Source organism: Tripterygium wilfordii, chromosome 13, assembly GCF_013401445.1.
Source record: "Tripterygium wilfordii isolate XIE 37 chromosome 13, ASM1340144v1, whole genome shotgun sequence".
In the NCBI taxonomy this organism is placed as follows: Eukaryota; Viridiplantae; Streptophyta; class Magnoliopsida; order Celastrales; family Celastraceae; genus Tripterygium; species Tripterygium wilfordii.
This window is the reverse complement of record NC_052244.1, coordinates 1,346,156-1,368,644: the sequence shown is the minus strand read 5'-3', so window position 1 is coordinate 1,368,644 and position 22,489 is coordinate 1,346,156. Positions and strand designations below refer to the sequence as shown.

Sequence of the window (22,489 nt, the reverse complement as noted above, 5' to 3'; positions counted from 1 at the left end):
ACCAAAGCCCATCTTCGAAACCGGGGATCCAACGGTAAACTAAAAAATCAAACTGAAGTGAACAGTGAATACTCTCAGTTCACACAACAGTCAAAATTCATCTCTCCCGGAGAAAGTCAAAAAATTTCCCGGAAAAATTTTCATTTATATTATTGTATGTAAAAATTGTTGGAAGTAAGATACCCATGAAATTTTAATTTTTGTTTTTCTTATGATTAAGTTTTCAGCAACGGAGCAGAGTATGATTATCATAATTATGGCAAAACTCCAATGGTTCAATCTTCCAAGAAGAAGAGGATGTGCAGACCTCAGCAAAGACAGAGGCTCCGATTCCAGAAACTAACATTGGCTTCAAGTTGCTAAAGCAAATGGGTTACACTCCTGGTTCAGCCCTTGGCAAGAAGGGTTCTGGCCTAGCGGAGCCTGTGGGGCTTGAGATAAGGCGGACCTGGTTGGGATACGAAGAGAAAATCCACATAGTGAAAAGAGGAAGAGGGAGGAGATTGAAGCAGAGATGAATAGAAGGAAAGAAGAGGCTTTAACTAAGATGAGCATAAATGCAAGAAAAACTTAAGCATTCAGATGATTAAAACAAACAGGAGATAAAAAACATAGGCAAAGTTCATCAAACACACAGAACAGAGCAAGGCCAACCCTTGCGCTGAAGTATCTTAAAGCTCTCAAACACAAACAGCTTTGTTTTGGGTAAAATCAACAAACAAATGCACAAAGTTTGCTTGGAAATTGCATTCCAAGTTTGTTTATTTAAAACTAAGGTGCTAGTGATAACTAGAGGCACCTTGAGAGACCGGTGCATGTGCTGAGGGGAGTTGCAAGCCCTTGAAACCTCAAGATTCATGTATTGCCTCCTACCCTGCTGAGACAACTGCGAACCACCTGGAAATTGTTAAGACCCTGTGAAATTTGACCCAACCCCAGATCAGAGCACATCTCGTGCGAGCTGCTACCTTCATTGGTCTTGAAACCCCACGAGGAGTTCGGGAAAGGATCAACTGCTGCAACAACAGTTGTTGATTGAGCAACGGGTGCAGCACCTTCAGCATTCACCAAGTTGTTCACACTGATATCTGAAGCTCTGTTCCTAGAGCCCCATTGTTGATTTGACAGAAGAGAGAGAGCACAGCCTGAGTCAGCAACTCCATTAAAGTATCCACCAATGGATATTCCAGGACAGGAAAAACCAGTTTCCACTACTGAACTTTGCAAGAGAAGGTTGAGTGGAGGATCCTGAGAGCTGTTCTGCCATGCATGTGGAGTGGACCTTCCTGAGATAGTCCATTGTTGATTCGACAGAAGAGAGAGAGCACGGCTTGAGTCAGAGACTCCATTAAAGCATCCACTGCTGGATATTCCAGGGGAGGAAAACCCAGATTCCATCATTGAACTTTGCACGAGAAGGTCGGGTGGAGGATCCTGAGAGTTGTTCTGCCATGCACGAGCAGTGGACCTTCCTGAGATAGCCCTTTGATTGCCAGGTACAGACTCAGAAGATCTCGAGGTTGGCCATATATCCCGACCTGAAAGCCTTGGGTAAGCAGTGAAGTCGACGAGAAAGCCTCCACCTCTGCTGCTGTTCTCTGGAAATTATAACATTTCATTAGAACTACAAGGCAAAAGGAGTTACATTTGATTGTAGACGATGAAAAAACCATGACAATGAACAAATTATTACGAATGATGACCCACCAAAGATGGAGGAAGAAAATCGTCCATAACGAGATGCCAATAACGATCCAGGTGGAGGCTTTCTACGACGCTCATTATGTCCAGCTAGGCGCCTGCGGCAACTTCGTTTTCCTTGGTCAAATTCTGGGAGTAGATGAAATCTGCACATTTGATAAACAATCTACTAATTTTGACAGAAGAAAACATTTAAAAAAAAAAGAAAAAGAAACAACAACAACAACAACAACAACATTGCCTAGGGCAGACAGGTTAAAGTTTAATACTTTTGTAACCATTGGGGGTTAATTGCATTAGTTAACCTTCAACTGAAGCACATGAAAGTCCTTACACTCAAACCTAGAACATAGAACTTTTCTAATGTATCACATTTCCCAAATAAATAATAAATCACTACACAACATTGAAAACTTCGATTGAATGAGTCAAGCATATTGAAGTATGTAGATATCATTTAATCATTCACTTCTGTCAACAATGGATGCTAACCTTGAAAGAGTAATCTCGGACCTTAAATGATTTATCAAACAAGAAAAACAGCTGAACAAGTTACAAATGAGAATCAAACAAGCCCGACGAAATAAATGATATAAGCAAGGAATGAAGTTAATATCTCCTCCAGTAGAATATTTTTGTGCACCAAACTTAATTTAAAGAATAAACATAAGAATAAATTACACAATTAGATTGTTCGTAAAAAAGAAATAATGAAGGCTTAAGATCACAACCTCCATCTTTAACTCAGTAAAATTATTTTCTATCAAAAAAAACTCAGTAAACAACATTTTATTATATTGACACAACAACTGTAAATTTACAAGTGCACAAACCATACAATCATATAGCAAGTTAAGAACTTTATGACCTTTAGGTCGCGCTGAGCCGGTGAAACAATTTTACCATTAGGTCACAGGTTCGCCCTAATTGGACATTTTATCCCCAAGTTCTGAACTTTATGACTGACGAAAATTTATTGCAGATTGCGGACGGATTTCAAATCATATCGTTTAAAAGCAATCAACCATGACATTTTCAGCATAAACAACCTCCAAATGTGACCTGCCCAGCAGCAGATTCACCCTGATGGACTAGATACTGAGCTATAGAATGCATGCTCAACTTTCAAGAAGAACGAATGTTCTAAAATTAATACAATGGTCCACAGAGTTGATGGTGATCAGATCAGGAAAGTTAATATTTAAGCTTCTTGCTCATTTATATAGTGTTCTAATTCATCAGCCACAACTAGAAATCCCAAAACAATTATCCCTTACAAGAAAAAAAAGGTATAAGACAAGAAGTAAGTTTTGACAAATCAGATCGCAAACGTATCAACGTCCTACCTCATAATGAAAAACAAATTGTCCACCAGAATTAGACCCATAACAAACATCCAAAAATAAAACAACTTATCCAGATAGTTAAACAATGGCCAGGGAAAAAAGTTTCTAGTAATGAAAATAATCAAATGACATGCTATTCAACAAATCCTAGCCCTGAACACTGCAAGTAAGTCATCAAAAACTACCAGCTCTCCTAAAGGGGAACACCAGCTAAGGCACTAATAAGAGCAACTACAGCCACAAAGCACATAAGATAAAGAGTCACCTAAGTTAAAATTATTGATAGAAGAGTATAACACAAATGCTACAACCACAGGGAAATTAGAGGAAATATAAGTAAACCCTTGAAGTAATTACGGGTTGCAAATAAAGAATCCAAAGGAAACATAAGAAAAATTAGAACTCTAACAGGGACAGAGAGTTACCTGCTACACTGCTGGCAGAACCTCTTCTCAAGTCCAGCAACAATGACCTTGGGAGATTTGGAGTGCATTCCACAGACTTTATGCCTTGAATAGTAAGCCTTAGCATCACTGAGATCAACCATACAGCCCTCAACCTGGCATCTCGGTGGCTTCCCACCTTGCACTGCACCACCACCCCTCCCTTTCCGAGCCAGGTTACCCGACGACGACGACCCGGTTCCAGTCTTGGACGGAGTCCCAGCGCCCGCATCCTCAAAATAGATTTTCTTACCAAATTTCAAGCCATTCAGCGACTCAGTAGATGAGTCCAAGGGCGAAGAGGTGGATGACCCTCCTGACTCGGTCATATAGCCCGAACCCATTTCCATGCGTGATACCTAGAGCCCGTTCATGAGGATGTTGTGGGTCACTGTACAACTTTCCTCGTAGTGCGACGACTGTTACTATGTTGTGAGCGAGTCTAGGAGAGAGAATAAATGGGTTTTTAGTGGAGGGATAGAGAGAGGGAGATCCACAGAAATCAGTGAAGGGCTAGGGCAGAAACCTGACACCAGTCTAAACCATGGCCCATGCCAGCGAGAAATAATAGAGAAAAAGGCACGCTTTTGTACATCTATCAAGAAACAATAAAGAAAAGGCGCAGAGGAGATATAAATTTTACATTTATTGCCTCGTTAATTGGAGGACTTTCACTTGGAAGCTCGTTAAGCAAAGAAAAAGAAAAAGTAGTTTTTTCTTTTGTGGATTGTGAGTGTGTGTCCATACCGGAAGTAATCGGTACTGGTTTGACGTTGGAAGGCATCATTGCTTGTTGAAAAGCAGAATCTTGTACTACTACGACTGACTGCTACATCCGTGCATCTTTCGTCTTGATTTGGTTAATTGGTCGTTGAAGAAGATCTCCAGTCTTCTCCACAGATGTTGAGAAATGGAAGATTGTTTTTCTTCTCTCGTTTGGCGTAGCTATACAGATAAAATAAAAGGCGATTGATTCTTTCTTCTTTGGTTCTTGTGACAGTACTCTCTGTATTTTTGTCTCCACAAGTCTAATCTGTGTGATGTATAATAGATAAATTATTATATACCGTAAAGTAGAAATTAAGTGAAATTCCCTATCAACCAATAATTTCCCTTCCAGAGCAAACAAACTAGAGAATATCCTCTGTTTCTCTCTTTTTACTCTTTACACCAGCATGCGAAACAGAGCATAAATGGAGGGGGAAAAAAAAAAAGCTTTCCGTTGAGAGGAGTTGAGAGATGGGTCTTAAAAGATTCTCATTAACCCATTGGAAGTTTAGAATTAACCCTGTGAGAAAGCAACAGAGCATGAAAAGGAAGCCTGATTACTGCTTGCTTTTTGAACAGAATCATATTAAGTGCAGATACAAATGCTATACTTCAAGTCCATCCCAAGTCACATGAGATACCAACAAAAAGAGCATGACTTCCCCAAGAGCAACAAGAGCAAAAGCAAAGATGAAGCAAACTGTTCATCCCAAAACTGCCAAAAAAAGATGCACAAATGTCTCAACTGGCTATGTATATTGACACATTTGGTCTTCCTAGGAAGGGACATTCAGTAAAGTTATATTGGGTTCCTTCCGGATCTACACAATTGAGATTGTGGACTAAATGCAAATGGACTCCCCTGCATAGCGCAAATATTAAATTAATCAAGGCTCCTCAAGCATCCTGCTCCTAGAATTGATGCCAAGAGACATTCCAATATAATTTTGTCATACACCCAACTTTCATTATCACATCACAGATGACTATGGTCTGTTTCTGAGAAAATGAACAAAAACAAAGGGGCTGCAAAACTAGTACAAATGTTGCCACCACTCCTGCAATTACTGCCGTTATTAGAGATGCAGGGAAGATTAAGTCTGCAATGTGCTATACAATAACCCGAGAGGGGGGTGTGTGGAAAGGAGTTTCAATGTAAATAATCCAAATTATGGCATTGGAAAATCAGAACTAAGTTTCATGACATAATTCAGCTCTTTATTCAATTTGCACCTTTGTATGTTATTGTTATTGAGAATGTCCTTAATCTCATCTCACTGCATATAATGTTATTTTATGATACACACAGGATGGATTTCTTAAAATGTGCTAAACTACTATGTTTCTGCATGAATTACATGTATGTATTCAAGAAAAAAGAAATAGTAAGACAAGGAAAGAATCTATCTAAAGAAGGAGCATTTCTTGTAGTAAAAAACATAAGGAATATATAGAGCATCACTCTGCTAGTTGTACTCATAACATATTGCAGTATCAAAAAACAAAAGAATAAGCTCAAAAAGGCGATAACTTCATACAGGAATAAGCAGTGTAATCTGTGTCACAGCCTCCGACCCAAAATTATACAGCTCATAAGAATGAGAATCAAAAAAGAAAAATTGAGAGCAGAAGGCATGTGGAGCCATACCTAAGCCAATAAGCAGTAATCCAGACTAATGAGCTGTTCAAGAAGGAACATAATGAGAAAACCATCACAACAGGCAAACAAAGCCTTACTTACACTCAAAACCGACTTCAGCAGCCCTCCGAGGCTTGTTTTTTCGCTTTCTTCCATTTTGCCTGAATCCGACAGTCTTTGTTGAGTCATCAGTGCTCAACTTTGTTCCAACACCTGTTTCCTCTTTAGCGGTATCTAGATTTTCTTTGACATGTGCTGAACTCTTTCTCTTCCTACCATTCACGATGGCAGTCTGGTTTTTCGTATCTTTGGTGGTGATAGAATCTTTTGCATCTTCACCATCTTCTCCCATCTTCTCAGCTCTTTCTTCAATATCATCCTTCAATGGTTTTTGTGGCCTTCCTCTCCTCCTGTATGATGGAATCTTTTCTTCTTCGCCACTTGCAGTATCTTCATGTGAAGCAATAAGCGTTTGCTTCTTGCCTTTACCTCTACCTCTAACCATAGTTAAAAAATCCCTAGAAAGAGAACTTCAAAGCCCTAACAAAGATTGCTGCAAGACAAGAGATGAACTCAAAAGCCTGAATGGAAACTGAAATCGCAATAGAAACCGTTTATCCAACCAAAAATGATATGAAGAAACTAATGCAATGCCAGTGATAAGATCCAAGTGACATTAAGTTACGAAGCTATATGAAAGGAAAGCCAATTTAATGGGCCGGTACATATCAACAACCTAAAAAAAAGGGAATTCAACCAAATCGAATACTTTCTGTGACTATACTTTCTCTAGCCCATTAATTGGTTGCCCTGCAACCATATAATATGTAATTGCAAGATTCAATATTTTCTTTCACTATGTTTATCCTCTCAAAGCTTTTGCTTCCTCAATTCTTGAAAAATGAAATAATTGTATCCAAGGCAAAATTAGAAGCACGGGTAGCAGGAAACTCAAAAACCGGGAAAAAAAAAACCCCCAAAAGATCTTCTCCATGGACAATAACAGCACATAAGAAAGAAAATCCAGAGCAAAACAGGTGACAGAGTGATTTCCAGAACCGTCTTGCATTCACTTTAAATAATGCCCAAACTAAATATATCATCAAAATCACCTGCTATAAGCCAACAAAAAATGTATAAATTATAGCAAAATCAAACTTCTGATTTTCTCAGGTCCCAAACAAAGACAAAATTTTGAGATTCAAATAGTGATGTATTTTGTACAAATGCACAGCTGATGGCAGCATTTACTTCTTCAAAAAACTACAACATTGCATGAATAATACATAGCCTTCCATCACATAGTTTCCATAAAAGAGACAGAGATAAATGAAGCTGACCTCAACGCGCATCCTTGACACAAAACCCACTTCTTGAAACCTGATTATGCCGATCATTAAACCGTCTCCACTCTCAACGCAAAGAAACAAATGGGTTTTGCTTCTGTGAAATCTTCCAAAAATTAAATAGCAAAAACTAACAAAAGTCTGATCCAAACAAGAACTATAAAACCCCAGATCAAAACTGATGTGAATCAGGAGCAGCGTCCAAGAAAAGCTTTATAGTAGAGAGAGAGACAATCAAAGCAATATGACCTTTGAGAGAAGCTTAGACAAAGAGGAGGCAGAGAGAACTGAACATCACTACAAACGAAAAAAAGAAAGAGGAGAAAATGGGCTTGAATTATATATATTTTTTGCCGGTTATTTATTTATTATTATTTAGGGTTTTCATGTGAGATTAGTATAGCATAAATAGTGTAAATAGGGCCATTACAGACTTACAGTACAGTATAAAAGTATTTACTTTATTTTAAAAAGCAATCTATGACTAAGGAATGATAACCACTATTACATCATTTTTTTTATCAATCCAACGTTTGGTTGATTCCAAAAGATTAATCATGTACGGAATGACCATCTCCATCTCCTATCCTATTAAGTTATGTTTGATTGACCTAAGGAATGTAAATGAGAATGAAAATAGTAATTGGAATGGTAAATGAATGACCATTACAATAATATGTATTGTGAATAATGATAATAATGATGGATTAGAATGTATATAAAATATTTTTTGGAATGAAATATTTATTCCACGAAATATCACTATATGTGTTTATATTTTCATTTCTTCATAAATAACTCATGATTAGATAACTATTATGCCGAGTGACACTTGAACCACTAATTGAGTGGTAAGGATGATGTGTATATCATCTTGATGATCGGGGTTCGAATCCCCCTCTCAAGTAATAAAAAAAAAACACTATTATGCCAAGCGGGCTCTTTTGCTAGGCTCAACATTGGATTAAACTGGACCAACGGGTAATGGGCCTCGACTTTATGTAAAAGGTATAATAGTAATGCTTTTGTATTATCTAATCAATTTATTGTTTAATTTTTATATTATATTATAGAAAACTTTGAAGTCTAGAATTGAGGTTTTTGTCTTTTTATATGATTTGTTGTGTCTTCGAGCACATCATATAGAAAAAAAAATTGAAAAATATAAAATTAAATATAATTACGAATTGACGCTTGATTTATTATTATTTTTTGGCATTTGAAACAAACAAATCTCATCCAAATTCTCTTACATGGAAACAGATTTATTGTGACGCGCATTCTAAATGGTTGGTATTTTACTTTCTCCCCGACCTTTTTATTTTTAAGTTTCTCAACGGACGATATAATAAATTGGGCAAAAACTCAACATATAGTCATAAGAGTATTGCTCATAGTGAGAATCAAACTCATAGATGAACATTATTTGCACCACTTTTTTACTAAGTACACCCCATTAACCCTTTAAAAACACACTAGAGTGGGGTGTACTTAGTAAAAAACGGGATACAAATAATGTTCATCAACTCATAATCTCCCGAGTCCATGGTCCATACATTGTGGTCGCAGAAGAAAGACAATGATACATAACATTTTGTCTATATATATGAGTGCAATCAAAAGCTTGAAACATAAAGTATTTGATTGTCCATTGGTATTTAACATTTGAAGCAAAGAAATCATATTTGTATTCTCTCTTACATGGAAACAAATTTATTATGATGCGTGCATTCGTTTCCAACGTGTCAATGTATATCTGTGAAAAAAAAAACAACGACGCATAACGTTCACTACTTCACTGTTCTATATAAAATCAATACAATCAGAAAGCAAGCATTTCTGATTGTTCTTGATGTATATATATATATATATATAGTCCCAATTTTCACCTCATCGTTGAGATATGGATCAGCAGCCGATCAAATCTCCGGTGCCGATAGATGAAATCGAGACTTCAATGTCACTCCAATCGATAGTTCCGACGACAAATTCACCGGTAATGATATCATCAGATAGTAATCGGATCTCGAGAGTAAATCAGACGACGGTGACAACAAATCCTCCTACTTCAATACGATTGGTAGGAAGTAATGAAGCTTTATCGTCAACACAATCGTCCATGGCGTCAATGACGATACCTCCATTCTCATCATCTATGTCAACGAAATCAAAAACGAATCGTCGGGATATGAGAAAGAAAAAAGGTACGTCTCTATGTTTTGAATTAAGTTCGATTGAATAAATAATTTTTTTCTTTGGGGTTTGTTAGTTTTGCTTATATTCTTTGGAGTGATGCATTAGAGACCAAATTTCAATATTGGATTTCTATTATCAACCATTATCAATTTAATTTTGCATTAAGAATTCATGGACAGTCTGCAATAATCATACCTTGCGAAAAGAAAATTTATGTACGCCGATTTTCTTGTAAAGTTGGAATTACACTCTGGTGATTCACTAATCGTTTAGGCTTCTCCTCATGATAACATCAAGTCGAATTTGTTTGCTTATACTATAGGTGTTTGTAAAATAAGGTCTTAGTCTCTTTTATTTATTTTTATCAAAAAAGAAATCACATTAAGGATTAATGTTATTTGCTGCATCTTCTCCAACCTTGCTGCATCTTCTCCATCCTTGGGCCAGATCTATATGTTGTTATGGGCCAGGCCGACAACCAAACACCAATCTTAAGAGAAAGGCTTACATGTTGGCCCAGTGAGGCCTGACTTTTTTCTTGGCCCACCTGCTAATTCAGATCTTTTCGCCAAATAAAAAATAATCCAAAAATTATTTGCGCTGGAAATTGAAGATCGAGCAGAACACAGGAACAGACTTGTTTGTTTAGCAGTTTTTTACAGATTGAGTAACCCAATTCAACAGTTCTCCCACAATGCAAAAAAATTTCGGCTAATTCAGGTTTTGAAGTAAAAGCTCATTAATGGCCGGATTCAATTTCTCAATTTTCCTCTAAAAGCCCCTTTCCTTATACGGTCTCTTTTCTGAAAAATCATATAATTTAGGGTTTTACAATTGATTGCATTCGAAGTGTCAAACACACAGACAAGCATTTTGATTTTGATAAGCAGGTGTTCCCGACCTCGCAGAACTTCGGAAGTCGTTTGAGAATTTAACCATGGGCCGTTCTCGTGGAAACTTTCACTCAGACGAGGACCCAACTCAAAGGTTTGCTCTGATTTTTACTGAATTTGTAATCCCGTTCAAACTCTACAGGCTTTTCAAGAATCAATTTTTGGTATTTATTTATTTTTTCCTGCATATTTGAACTGTTATCATTTGATTTCCAAGTTAAAACGAAGAATTGAATGTGTTGAGCTGTTTAATAGGAGTCAGGGTAAGTAGTTAATGGGGATCAGATATAATGTCCAATGGGTTGGGGCTAAATTCCAATATATAGGGTTTTGTTTGCTCATCATATCATTTACTTACCTAGATATGGTCCTCCGAGGAGTGTCATTGGGTTGTGTTGTAATGTCAATTGCTTGATCAAGCTGGAACTTGTAGTTACAGGCTATGCTAATTTTGATGCAGAATCCAAGTCCAAGTTTGTCAATTGCAAGTTTTGATGCAAAATTCGACTGTTCTTAATACTTCTGCCAATTGAGTTGCATTTATGGTAAACAATTGAGTATTTGTTTTTGGATGTGCAGATCAAGGAGAAAGAAGAATGCTTCCAGTGGAGAAAACCCAGACTCTTCATCATCAGGTAACTTATCAACTTTAGAGACCTTTCATTTTATGATACGAGCATAGGGGGGTTTCACCTATATGATGTTACAGTAATTTGATAAATGAAAATGGATGGCCTTTTCGTATTGCCTGCAAACCATTTAGGTGTAATTGCTGTCTCGAATTTTTTTAATTTATTTATTGTTTTGTTTGGAGACAGGTCAGGGAACGAGTGAGGGGAAAAGGGCATTGTACCATTGCAACTATTGCAACAAAGACATTACGGGAAAAATCCGCATCAAGTGTGCTATGTGCCCTGATTTTGACCTATGTGTAGAGTGCTTTTCTGTTGGAGCTGAGGTGACCCCTCATAAAAGCAATCACCCTTACAGGGTCATGGTAAGTAGCATCAATAAACAAGTCTCTTAGTTTCTATATATTTTACTGACTGTGGATCCTGTAGCCATGTCTTATGCTCATATCTTGTAGCCATGTCTTATGCTCATATCTTTTTACTTGTGCTCATTTTAACAGGATAATTTATCTTTCCCGCTTATCTGCCCTGACTGGAATGCCGATGATGAAATACTGCTTCTAGAGGTGTTTTATTTTGTTATGTTTATGTTTTCTTTTTCCCTTGAAATCCCGTTTCATAAGTAGTTGGTTTATGAAGTAGACGATAACTTGTGTACACTCTTTCTGTGGAAATTTCTGAGATTTAGGGAATTGAAATGTATGGCTTGGGGAATTGGACAGAAGTTGCCGAGCATGTGGGGACAAAGAGTAAAGAGCAGTGTATTGATCACTACTCCACCGTGTATCTGAATTCCCCTTGCTTCCCTCTTCCGGTGGGAACTTTTTTAATAAATCAATATTCTTGTTATTGTGAGTTCTCGTAAATATTTTATCTTTTTAATGTCATTTTTCTTCTTTTATTTAGGACATGACTCATGTTGTCGGGAAAAATAGAAAGGAACTTCTTGCAATGGCTAAAGGACAGGGGGATGATAAGAAAGGTTTGTGACGACATCTATTTCGGTCCTCCAAGTTTAGTTCCAGTTATATTATAGTGATAACTATAATTTATTATTTACTGAAGTAGAAGCCAAATTCTGTTTGACAGTAAGCAAATGGTCCCGATTGATTCACTTATTGGTTAGTGTGTTTTTCTTATTTCTTTGTCCTCTGCCATTGAAATTCATGTCTCAGGATCAACAATGCCTGGCGAGCCTGTGAAGGAAGAATCTCCATTTTCTCCTTCAAGAGTCAAGTATGCATATCATTCTCTGCCTGGTCGCAGTATCCTAGTTTTATTGTTTGTTATGTCAATTTTGTTTTTGTACTCAGAGCTGAGGAGGTGCCTACAACTGGTCCCTCTGGCCGTTTGCCATCTAGCTCAACTGCAGGTGAAATGGATATTTTCTTGACTTCCTGGTTGCCATGGATTTTTCCACAGTTTCATATATCAATGAATATGATCATCACGCTTTTCCTTGCAGATCTTCAAACAGATAGGAGTTCCAAGGGGAAGAAATCGATAACTCCTCGGAACGATGGTCCCTCTTTGGTTGAGCTAAGTGGCTATAACCCCAAAAGGCGGGAGTTTGATACTGAATATGATAATGATGCTGAGCAGTTACTTGCTGACATGGAATTCAAAGACACTGACACTGAGGATGAACGAGAACTAAAGATACGAGTGCTGCATATATATTCAAGAAGGTAGGTTGTCAATACTTTCAATACCTCTCTCTCTCTCTCTCTCTCTCTGCGTTATGCTGAAATAAAGTTATTGGCAGGCTTGACGAGAGGCAACGTAGAAAGGACTTTATTCTGGAAAGGAACTTACTATATCCGAGTCCTTTCCAGAGAAGCTTGTCTCCTGAAGAGAGGGCCTTATGTAAGCGTTATGATGTCTACATGCGCTTCCATACCAAGGAAGAGCATGACGAACTGCTTCAGAGTATTGTAGCTGAGCATCGAACTAAGAAAAGAATTGCAGAGCTCAAGGTATGATTTTTCCCTTGCATGGCACAGATACGTGAAGAGTCTTTGTTCTTATCAGGGTTGAACTTACCCTTGCTTCTGCACTTGCATAAATGTGACTTAAAACTATGTTAAATATATGCAGGAAGCACAGGCTGCTGGGTGTCGTACATCAGCCGAGGCAGATAGATATCTGGAGCAGAAAAGGAGAAGAGAAGCTGAAGAGGCTTCTCGAAAAGCCAGAGACTCTGCATCTGCCGGGACAGGCGGTCAGGGAGGTCCTAACGCCTTATCAGCTTCTGAGTCTGCCAGCAGGGATTCCCATCCAACAAAACCAGCTGGGCCGGCGTCAACAAGCCGTGTTAATGAATTCGATATGACATCATTTTACAACACATTTTTGCTGTCTGAAGCTGTAAGCATTCGACCCTCAATTTACATTTTACTCACCAACATATTCGCTCCTCCGATTCATCCCTATATACTAATCGGATGTGGCCACTTCATTTTTACAGGACAAAAGGCTCTGCAACGAGATAAGGTTAGCTCCACCTGCCTATCTGAAGATGCAGGAGGCCATGGCGAGGGAAATCCTGAACGGGAATATTACGAAGAAATCTGATGCTCATCCTCTCTTCCAGCTCGATCCAAGCAAGGTGGATAAGGTTTATGACATGCTTGTGAAGAAAGGCATTTCTCAGCCTTGATTCCATTTCCATGAAAAAAGAAAATTATCAAATATTTATTTTGAACTATGTACTAGCTTTTTTTTCTTCTTATCTTGTTCTTCTCTGCTCCCGTTCAGAAATTTATAAATCAGTGAATAGTTTTATCTTATTCTCGTCTCCTTCCATATGGAAATTGATAAATCAGTGTTCTCCTACGCCATCAATATTCAAGATTTAGAAGGAAAGAGGAGAAGAGAAGAGAAGAAAGACACAATCATGGCCGGGCCGGGCTTGAAACTCTTTTGATCCCAAGGGCTTGCCGATAGTGTGAGGCCTTAAAAAAATATTGGGCCAAGCTCGATGGGCTACTCCAAACCAAAGTCTAACATGCAAAGCTCGGTCCAAACCCGAGCCCAGTCTATGAATAAAAAATCTTTTTAAAACAGTCATTTACTGGGCTGGGCCGGATTTATGTATACGTGGACAATCTTGGCGGATTAAATTTCATTCCCCCTTCTCTCTCTTGTGCAGGACCGTTCGTGACTACCGGGTCCCACCTGTTCGTGGAAAATATGAGTAACTGGTTCTGCGCTCGTGTGTTAAAGCAGAGGATATCGATCAAAGAGAAAGAAGAACAGAAGAGAGCATCAACTGCCCAATACGCGAAGGAGCGAGAGAGTTGAAAATTAGCAATTCTAGGGTTTTTATCCTCATATTTCTGTAACATGAATTGTGTCGTGTTGTTTAGTTTTTTACTGAGAAAAATTCCAGTAATCACGTACATTAATCCCTGATACGGAATGGCCGAAGGGGGAAGGCAGGTTACGAAGAATGAAACTCTGCGTTTTCAGGATTGCCATACACGAACCAGTACCACCAGCTACAACCACAACCACATCAACGCACATTGATCGAGATGGGCACTTGTGGTACTAGAGAGGAATCCGCCATTGTCTCCAATGCTCAAGGTTTGTTAGATCTAAACTTCTAGTGTACTTTTTCAAATGCAATTTGAGTTTCTTATGTTTCAGTAGATTCAGTTATGGAGTAGAGTAGTGATGATTTGAAATGCATCTATTGGCAGTTCAACAGCTGAATATGATATCACCATTGCCTGCTAAAGCTGGAAATCCGTCGTCTGAGAAGAAGCACAGTCGTTCCGTCTCAGATCTGAGCGATCCTTCTACGCCTCGTAAATTCGAGGACGCTAGTAAGAATGCGGTACTTTATACTCATGTTATTGCCTTCAGTTTGTACGAGCTGGAGACAATCACCAAGAGCTTCCTCTCCGATTACGTTCTCGGCGAAGGTGGATTTGGAACTGTTTACAAAGGCTACATTGACGCGAATGTGAGGGTTGGCCTCAAATCTCTACCCTGTTGCTGTCAAGGTTCTCAACAAGGAAGGCCTTCAGGGCCACCGTGAATGGCTTGTATGTGAGCCTTTGCTGCTTGTTTTCTTCCGTTTCACCTTAGAAGTGTTGTATACTGCTTCCTAACATGTTCTCTTTGTATTTGACGTTCCCAGACGGAGGTCAACTTTCTTGGCCAGCTTCGCCATCTTAATCTGGTTAAGTTGATTGGATATTGTTGTGAGGAGGACCACAGGTTACTTGTTTACGAATTCATGTTTTGCGGAAGCCTTGAGAATCACTTGTTTCGAAGTATGTAATGTATCTTTATTCCCACTGCATTGCATTTACATATGCATTATACTTCTATTGAAAACTGCTTGTGCTTCTATCTGCCACTTTTTTTTCCCTCATAAGCCTGAAACCCTTTGTTGAATGTTGAGAAAATTTTGTGATTAGTGTAGTTTCTGTCTGCAGGCAATCGCCATCACTAACTAAGCCCACTCAAAATTATGGTTCTAGGAATAGAATGTAAGCCATTCTGTTTTTTCCGTTCTTTTTGGGCAGCATGTCATACCAGATGATGTTTTGTGGCAAATCTTTTATCTTTGATACACTCACATCTCTCTAACTTTACTCCTCTTTTATGTTGGAATCCGATGAAGTTATACCTATTGTTATTGCAACTTATGTAAAGGTCTGCCTACCATAGTACCATGAGACTATCCACTGTATCTGTCAGTGCCTTGTCAAATAATTGATTATTATTGCACAAGGAAACTGAGCGTTAATTGTTTCTGTATGACAATTGGTGCAATTGAATGTAAAAAGAGATTTTTTAAACTGAAATGTGATATGTCAAACTTGTAGCATATGGACAGCCGAGTGATCCTACAATGCAGATGTACTCATATTTTAAATTCATGTTAAGACTAATGCATTTCTGTATTCTTCGAATCTCAAGAGAACTAGAGAAGCAGTCGATTAGTGAGCATCCCATCTCATATCATGAGCAAGTCAGAAGTGAGTTGAACTGGAGAAAGTGCCAGGAAAGGGTTTCTTCTGGGTTACCTATCTTTTGATCTCTGTTCAAGTAGAAACCTCTGTGCATCAGGGACCTTTTCTCATTTAAATTTAATGAGATATATTGAGCCAAATATGGCGCTGGGTTATTTCTGGCCTTCGTTGCTAATTATTAAATATTAACTATAATTCACCTCTTGTGATCTCTCTCAAATAGTTACAATTCCATTTCAACTTTGCTTTTCAAGTTTCTGCAATAATCTGACTATGCTACATCATGACTACATTATTCAATAAAAATGGTCTAGAATGCCATGTAATGCTACAACATATTAGATCAGAATTTTTTATGATATACTAGAACATATTGCTTATTGAAGACATTTTATAAAGTTATGTTTATCAGTTAGTTTGTGGTAATATTTTTGTTAACTTAAGTTGATGTGTTTTTATCTTGGGGCACAAGAATGATGATTGCACTTGGAGCTGCCAAAGGGCTTGCTTTCCTTCATAATGCTGAAAGGCCTGTTATATTTTGGGACTTCAAAACCTCTAATATTTTGCTGGACTCTGTAAGTGGGGTTTTCCTATCTCATTGTATAAGAATCTTCTCTGACATGCCTATTGATATGAAAATAATTCATTCCCGTGAACTAACGTTTATTGCCTTTAACTCATCATGATTATACAGCCAAGCTTTCTGATTTTGGGCTTGCAAAAGCTGGACCACTGGGTGACGAGACCCATGTCTCAACTAGAGTTATGAGTACCTATGACTATGCTGCCCCTGAATATGTAATGACTGGTATGGCCACTAGATATGTCCGAAATGTTTGGTTTATCAAACCTTTTTCATCCTGCAGTTATTGAGGAATATATTATATTTCTTTGATTGGAAGCTTGATCCGAGTAGGAAGAAACTGTTGTAGGTTTTCATACATTTGGAGAAAAAACATCACTCTCTAGGGCAGTCTGAGAGCAAGGTATAAGGAATTTAGTGGGGTTATTATTAGATCTAGTCGTATGTAGGAACCTTGTGAAAATTGGGAGCTTACCATGTACCACTATGTCAAGCCCACCATAGTAGCTGTAAGCCTGTAACCTTGATATGGAATTCTGCTCTTTAAGTATGATAGTACATCTGGAGTTCAATTTCTGAAGTTCACTATCCAAATAGTTCAAGTCGTTCGTCTTATTAGATCCATGCCCGATCTAATCGCATTATTACTACTTAAGGAAAATCTAGGAACTTGTCTGCCCAATTTCAACAACGATATGTGAAATTCAATCTGAAAAATGAGATGCAAATTGCTATGATTGGCAATTTTCCATTTGAATGAGACGGGAACGAAAATATGAGAAAGGAGGAACTATTAACTGAGAATCATAATGTGATATCAAATTATCAATCTCTTTGCATATGAGCATGCCAAGGTTGGGTTAGTCATGTTATTAGTATGATGAGGCTTAAGCCGTTAATATATCAATAGCAATGATAGGCTAAAAAAAGGAAAACAATGCTGATGTGCAAGATTCCCGCAGTGGGCGGATCAAGGACATGCAAGACGTACGTAGATCTTAACCTCACATGATATGTGGAGATTGTTTCTAGGAATTGAATTCATATTACACCATTGCAACTCTTCCATTGCACCTCATGTTTGCCTGTGTCAGTAGCCATGATGTGGAAAAAAATATGATTTCGTTTATGCGGGAGTAAGAATAGTATTTACTTGCATGTCATGTGTTCTGAATGAGATGTCTGAAATGCTGGCCACTTAACCGCAAGGAGTGATGACTGATGTATACAGTTTCGGAGTTGTTATTCTAGAGCTTTTGACTGGGAGGAAATCTGTTGACAAGACCAGGCCAAGTAAGGAGCAAAGCTTGGTGGATTGGGTCCGTCCTAAATTGAATGACAAGAGAAAAATGCTGCAAATAATTGACCCTAGATTGGAGAATGAGTACTCAGTAAGAGCTGCCCAAAAAGCTTGCAGCTTGGCATACTACCGTCTGAACCAGAAACCTAAAGCGAGGCGTCTAATGAGTGATGTACACTTCAGAACCTCTACAGTGCAAAAATGGTGAAGTCTCATTGTCATCAATGGCATCAACCTTAACAGGTGTAAGAGGTTCTTATGCAGCAGGAGGAATGCCTAATTATCGGATGCATAGGAGGTTTCCCAACAATGTTGGCCCTATTGCTAGTTGCCAGTCTCCTGGTCCAAATTGTTCCCCTGGTGGTCCTGCATTTCGTGCTACATCAAGAGTTAGATGAAAAGTTTCAGTTCACATGTATACTTGTTTGGTTTGCCTCATCGCCAACCCCTTCACGATGATAAAACTTGTGAAGCCGTGGGGTGCATTTGCTTCTTTGTACCTAATGTATGCATTGGCAAGGTGATCCTGATCCCATTGTTGATATTGCCTTTTTGACATGGCGCTTGTGTCAACTTTGTCGTGAAAACTCTGTGTTCTTCACTTAGTTCTAAATGATTCACTGGCTGCTGAGGTGCAAACATCTACCCTGCACTCCGGTGGATTGCAACCCTCCATAAGTTCAGCTCACTTAAGGACTTATAGCGCCAGAATGGAGTCAATTTTTGTTTAGACTTGAATAGGTAAATTTTCTTTCTGACTTTGTTATTCTTGGATTTTCTAACTTAAGTCTTGGGCGCTGTTGAGACTGGAAAAGCAAATTGCTCAGCCTTTGGAGCTGTTGAACTCCATAGGAGCTTCTACAATGTACATGGATAAAGTTAAATAATTATCTGTGCTTGCTTCCATGAAGCTGATATACGTCCTTTGTTATAATGTTGACTGATTTGAGTTTGACGCAGGAGTCGGTTTTCTCTCTCCCTGTTGTGTCTCCATCAATGTCTGGGCATAGACCAAAGAATCTTTCCTGACCCACTTCTAACAAACTAATCTTTCCAGCTCTGCCTTCCACCACACAAATTCTCTAAGTCCAGCTCTGCTTAGCTTTCTTTCCCATCTGTGTATGAACTATGAAGAGGTTTGTTGGTACATATGCCATGGATAATTCTACAATTGGCCATGTCCTGAAGTTACTATTATCACTAATCCTAATTATTATTCCAGGTGAGTTGATTTCTATGTAATAACAGTTTATTTTGGATTTCTAGTGTTATTATATGTTGATCTGATTGCCGGTAGGCTGTAGCAGGTCAAGTTCGTGCAGTTGAGCTTATGCCAATAGAGACATCATCAGCAGGTAAATTCCAGCCTATAGATCCAATAGAGTACAGAGTAATTGAGGCCAAAGCTGATGATACTCAACAGCGGCGACGACTTGCGCCTTATCAGCTCTGCTTGGTTTGCAAGTGCTGTGCTGGTACTGGTGCCACCACCACCTGTGCCACCATGCCTTGCTGCTTTGCAATCGACTGCCAGCTTCCCAACAAGCCTTATGGGGTTTGTGCTTTTGTACCCAAATCCTGTAATTGTATGACTTGTGCTGTCTGAACCTTTATCTACATCATACACACACACACACACACACACAAAATAAGATTAGTTATAGGGTATAGATCACCAATTCGGTTGTATCATACATGTGACTTGGTTGTTAGGGTTGAATTTGATACACATGAAATTGAAATAGAGGTGTTCTTAGAATAGGGGAACAGATAGAGGGTGTAAATGTTTTGAGAGTGAACTCTTGTGCTTTCTTATAGGGTGAACAGTATGTTGGAGGATGGTTTGGTTACTATATGTCTATATGTCTATATGTCGGTTGGCTTTTAGCTTGTCCTAAATCCTAATGGTAAAGTTAGGGGGTACAATTTAAGGGTTACGGGTTCAATTCTTGAAAACAGTCTATCCACATATTATGCGAATGTAAGGTTTGCGTATATCCTGTTTGTTCCGGACTCCGTCCATTGCAATAACTTTGTGCACGAGAGTTATTTATCTTTTATAGGTGAACATGTTCCCAAGTGATAGAGTTGCGGGATACAATCTAAAGATCACAGTTTCAATTCATGAAAACAACCTCTCTACATATCATGAAAACTAGGGCTTGCATATATCTTACTTATTCTCGACTCCGACTACTGCGGAAGTCTTGTGCGGAGGAATTGTTTATTTATTACAGTATTTTTTCTGATCAAGATGCTCTTGTATCATACATGACATTTGCTTATTTTGGAGTGAGGTTTGAATGAATTTTTTTTAAAAAAAAAAATTTCTCCTGCTACCCAAAATAAATAAATAAATGAAATAGAAGAGGCGGCCATATATAATTTTAATAGTATGGAGTTATTCTTTTTTAAGATCTCTCTAAGCTGCGGACGGCCGAAAGCAACCAAGAAGAATGGGTTGTTGGAGAATCTTGTTCAACTCCCCAGTAATTTGTCTTAAACCTGCTCTCAGAGTACGACTTAACAGGATTTGAAGATTCTGGGAATAATCTTTTTGAATATTAATGAGGCAAATTATGCAATATTTTAAAAAATATTTGAGACCCAATTTATGACTCTTATTTTACTCTCAATCAATGTAAAATGTTGGATTTTAAAAGGATTGTACTCATATTTTTATAGTCAATAACTATATCGCATGTCACATAAGATTGAATGTAAAAATGAGGGTCATACATGGTGTCTGTACCATTGCTCTTATCATCACTCACACACTCACACATACATTCATATATATATATATATATATATATATATATATTTATTTATTTATTTATTTTTTTTTATTTTTATTTTTTGATGCAGTGGGCAAATCCGCAAATGTGAAATAAGATTCTTGTTTGTTTTCATGTTTTTTGAATGAAACAAAACCTAATACTTTGTCAACTGATGATGCTAATGCCACCTACTCATGTTTCCTAAGCCGCCTCCCTTCCTTTGCAGAGAAAAAAATGTATAAATAAATGTTATCGGCCACTTGGATCCAACCCATAATCCACAATTTTCTGCAGTCCCGTACATCTCAACAGAAGCTTGTCTATCCATATATAATAAGAGGTTGTGAAGTTCATTAAGAAAATTAAACAATTAATCTAACTTTAATACCCTCTACATATATATAATTAGTGGAAGGTTTAAAATATAAATTAAATCTTCCCATTAACTTTTGTATTGGATAAAATTAGGTCATCAACGCTCAAAATTGTGTAACATTAAACCGATAGATATTGGCTATACATACACATATACACACACATGCTTGTCATAACCTAATACCAATTTATATTCTAATTGGTTCTCCATATAATATATTAAATTACATACCAGCTGAGCTAATTAGATAGATTATCCTTAAGACGGCAAATTAATATGGTGTTGTTTTCATGGAGAATGTGACTCTACATTAACTAATTAGTGGTTTGGTGACTCAAATCCAGGAGCACTAATCCAACTTCCTTAATTAATTTACTCTTAATTAATTAAACTAACGTTGTACTTGCATGGATTTTTTGTTCGTGTTTAGGTATATATATAAGTCCTTCCCTTTGTTAACTACTTTTATTTTATTTTTTTTAACGAGTAACTCATCCAAGACACGATTATATTGTATCCGTCTTTCATTGACTATATGCTAATCCAATATCTACCTTCGTAGATATTGAACAAAACTCATCCAAGACATAGCTACATTGAACCCCCCTTTCGTTGACTATATGCTAATCGAATATGTACCTTAACATAAACAAGAGAAGACGCACCTTAACAAATACCCACTACATATATGGATTACATATATATATATATATATATAATTTATAGAGAGATGGCTAAGAAGAGTCGTTCTCTCTGAATATAAATACAAGCATGGGAATTGGGAACCAATCAATAAAAGTTGATGATAAGGACAAAGAGAGCATGCAAATGGTTTTTGAAGGAAGCATCTCAACCCTGTCTGACTCTTTATTGGAAAGACTCGACTTTTCATCTCTTTTATCTTCTAAACTAACTTCCTTCATAATCAACAACAATAATTATGTTCTACAAAAGCAAACTTGACATTTTGGGCCACGATGGAGTTTCACTTTGTTGTTCTTGTTCCACCTTTAATTATTAGATTAATTGATGCACCACTAACACATAGTTTAAACCCCATAACATATATTATATTCATTTATTTTGGTAATCAACAACGACACCATACAAATTTGTCATTTAGACATTGCATATAAGTCTAAACTCACACTGTCACGCCCGTATACACAAATTTTCCACCTGACGGCAGGATAAGTTGAGCCGAACCCCTTACGGATATTATATTCATGTTCTCTACCCAAAGCTGAATCAGGAATCCAGGGAAAGTCTCCGAACAATGGATGCCACTTTATGTGAAAAGAAGAGTACATATGTTCCAAATTGGTGGAGATAACCCACCCAATATATAATATAAACATGGTCCAATTCCACTAAATCTGAATTTGGTTATAAAAAATGCATTATAATAAGAGGAAAGGGTACCATGGTTGGTGATATATATGTGTATATATATACTGGTATTAGGGAAAGACAAGGCACAAACAACACAAGGCGG

At 37.7% G+C, this 22,489-nt stretch overlaps 2 protein-coding genes and 2 pseudogenes across 3 annotated transcripts; 2 read left to right on the top strand and 2 right to left on the bottom strand.

The window, feature by feature from the left end:
• Positions 1 to 558: 558 nt before the first annotated feature.
• LOC120012167 lies at positions 559 to 4,432 on the bottom strand (annotated as a pseudogene).
• A 1,312-nt stretch (positions 4,433 to 5,744) lies between these two features.
• On the bottom strand, positions 5,745 to 7,543 carry LOC120013416. Its single transcript, XM_038865217.1, has 2 exons — positions 7,238 to 7,543; positions 5,745 to 6,450 (listed from the first exon to the last, which is right to left on the bottom strand). The coding sequence occupies exon 2, from the start codon at positions 6,400 to 6,402 to the stop codon at positions 5,992 to 5,994; it is 411 nt and encodes a 136-aa protein (XP_038721145.1). The 5' UTR covers positions 6,403 to 6,450; positions 7,238 to 7,543; the 3' UTR covers positions 5,745 to 5,991.
• A 2,502-nt stretch (positions 7,544 to 10,045) lies between these two features.
• LOC120013894 (transcriptional adapter ADA2b-like) lies at positions 10,046 to 13,753 on the top strand. Of its 2 annotated transcripts, none has more exons than XM_038865870.1 (12): positions 10,046 to 10,426; positions 10,912 to 10,967; positions 11,151 to 11,329; positions 11,465 to 11,530; positions 11,653 to 11,778; positions 11,871 to 11,946; positions 12,140 to 12,200; positions 12,278 to 12,336; positions 12,430 to 12,652; positions 12,730 to 12,940; positions 13,062 to 13,331; positions 13,432 to 13,753. In XM_038865870.1, the coding sequence occupies exons 1-12, from the start codon at positions 10,377 to 10,379 to the stop codon at positions 13,621 to 13,623; spliced, it is 1,569 nt and encodes a 522-aa protein (XP_038721798.1). In that variant the 5' UTR covers positions 10,046 to 10,376; the 3' UTR covers positions 13,624 to 13,753. The 2 variants fall into 2 exon arrangements, with proteins under 2 accessions (XP_038721798.1, XP_038721797.1); XM_038865869.1 differs by having other exon boundaries at positions 10,083 to 10,159; positions 10,330 to 10,426; positions 12,278 to 12,652.
• Positions 13,754 to 13,869: 116 nt separating this feature from the next.
• On the top strand, positions 13,870 to 20,091 carry LOC120013897 (annotated as a pseudogene).
• The last annotated feature ends 2,398 nt before the right edge of the window (positions 20,092 to 22,489 follow it).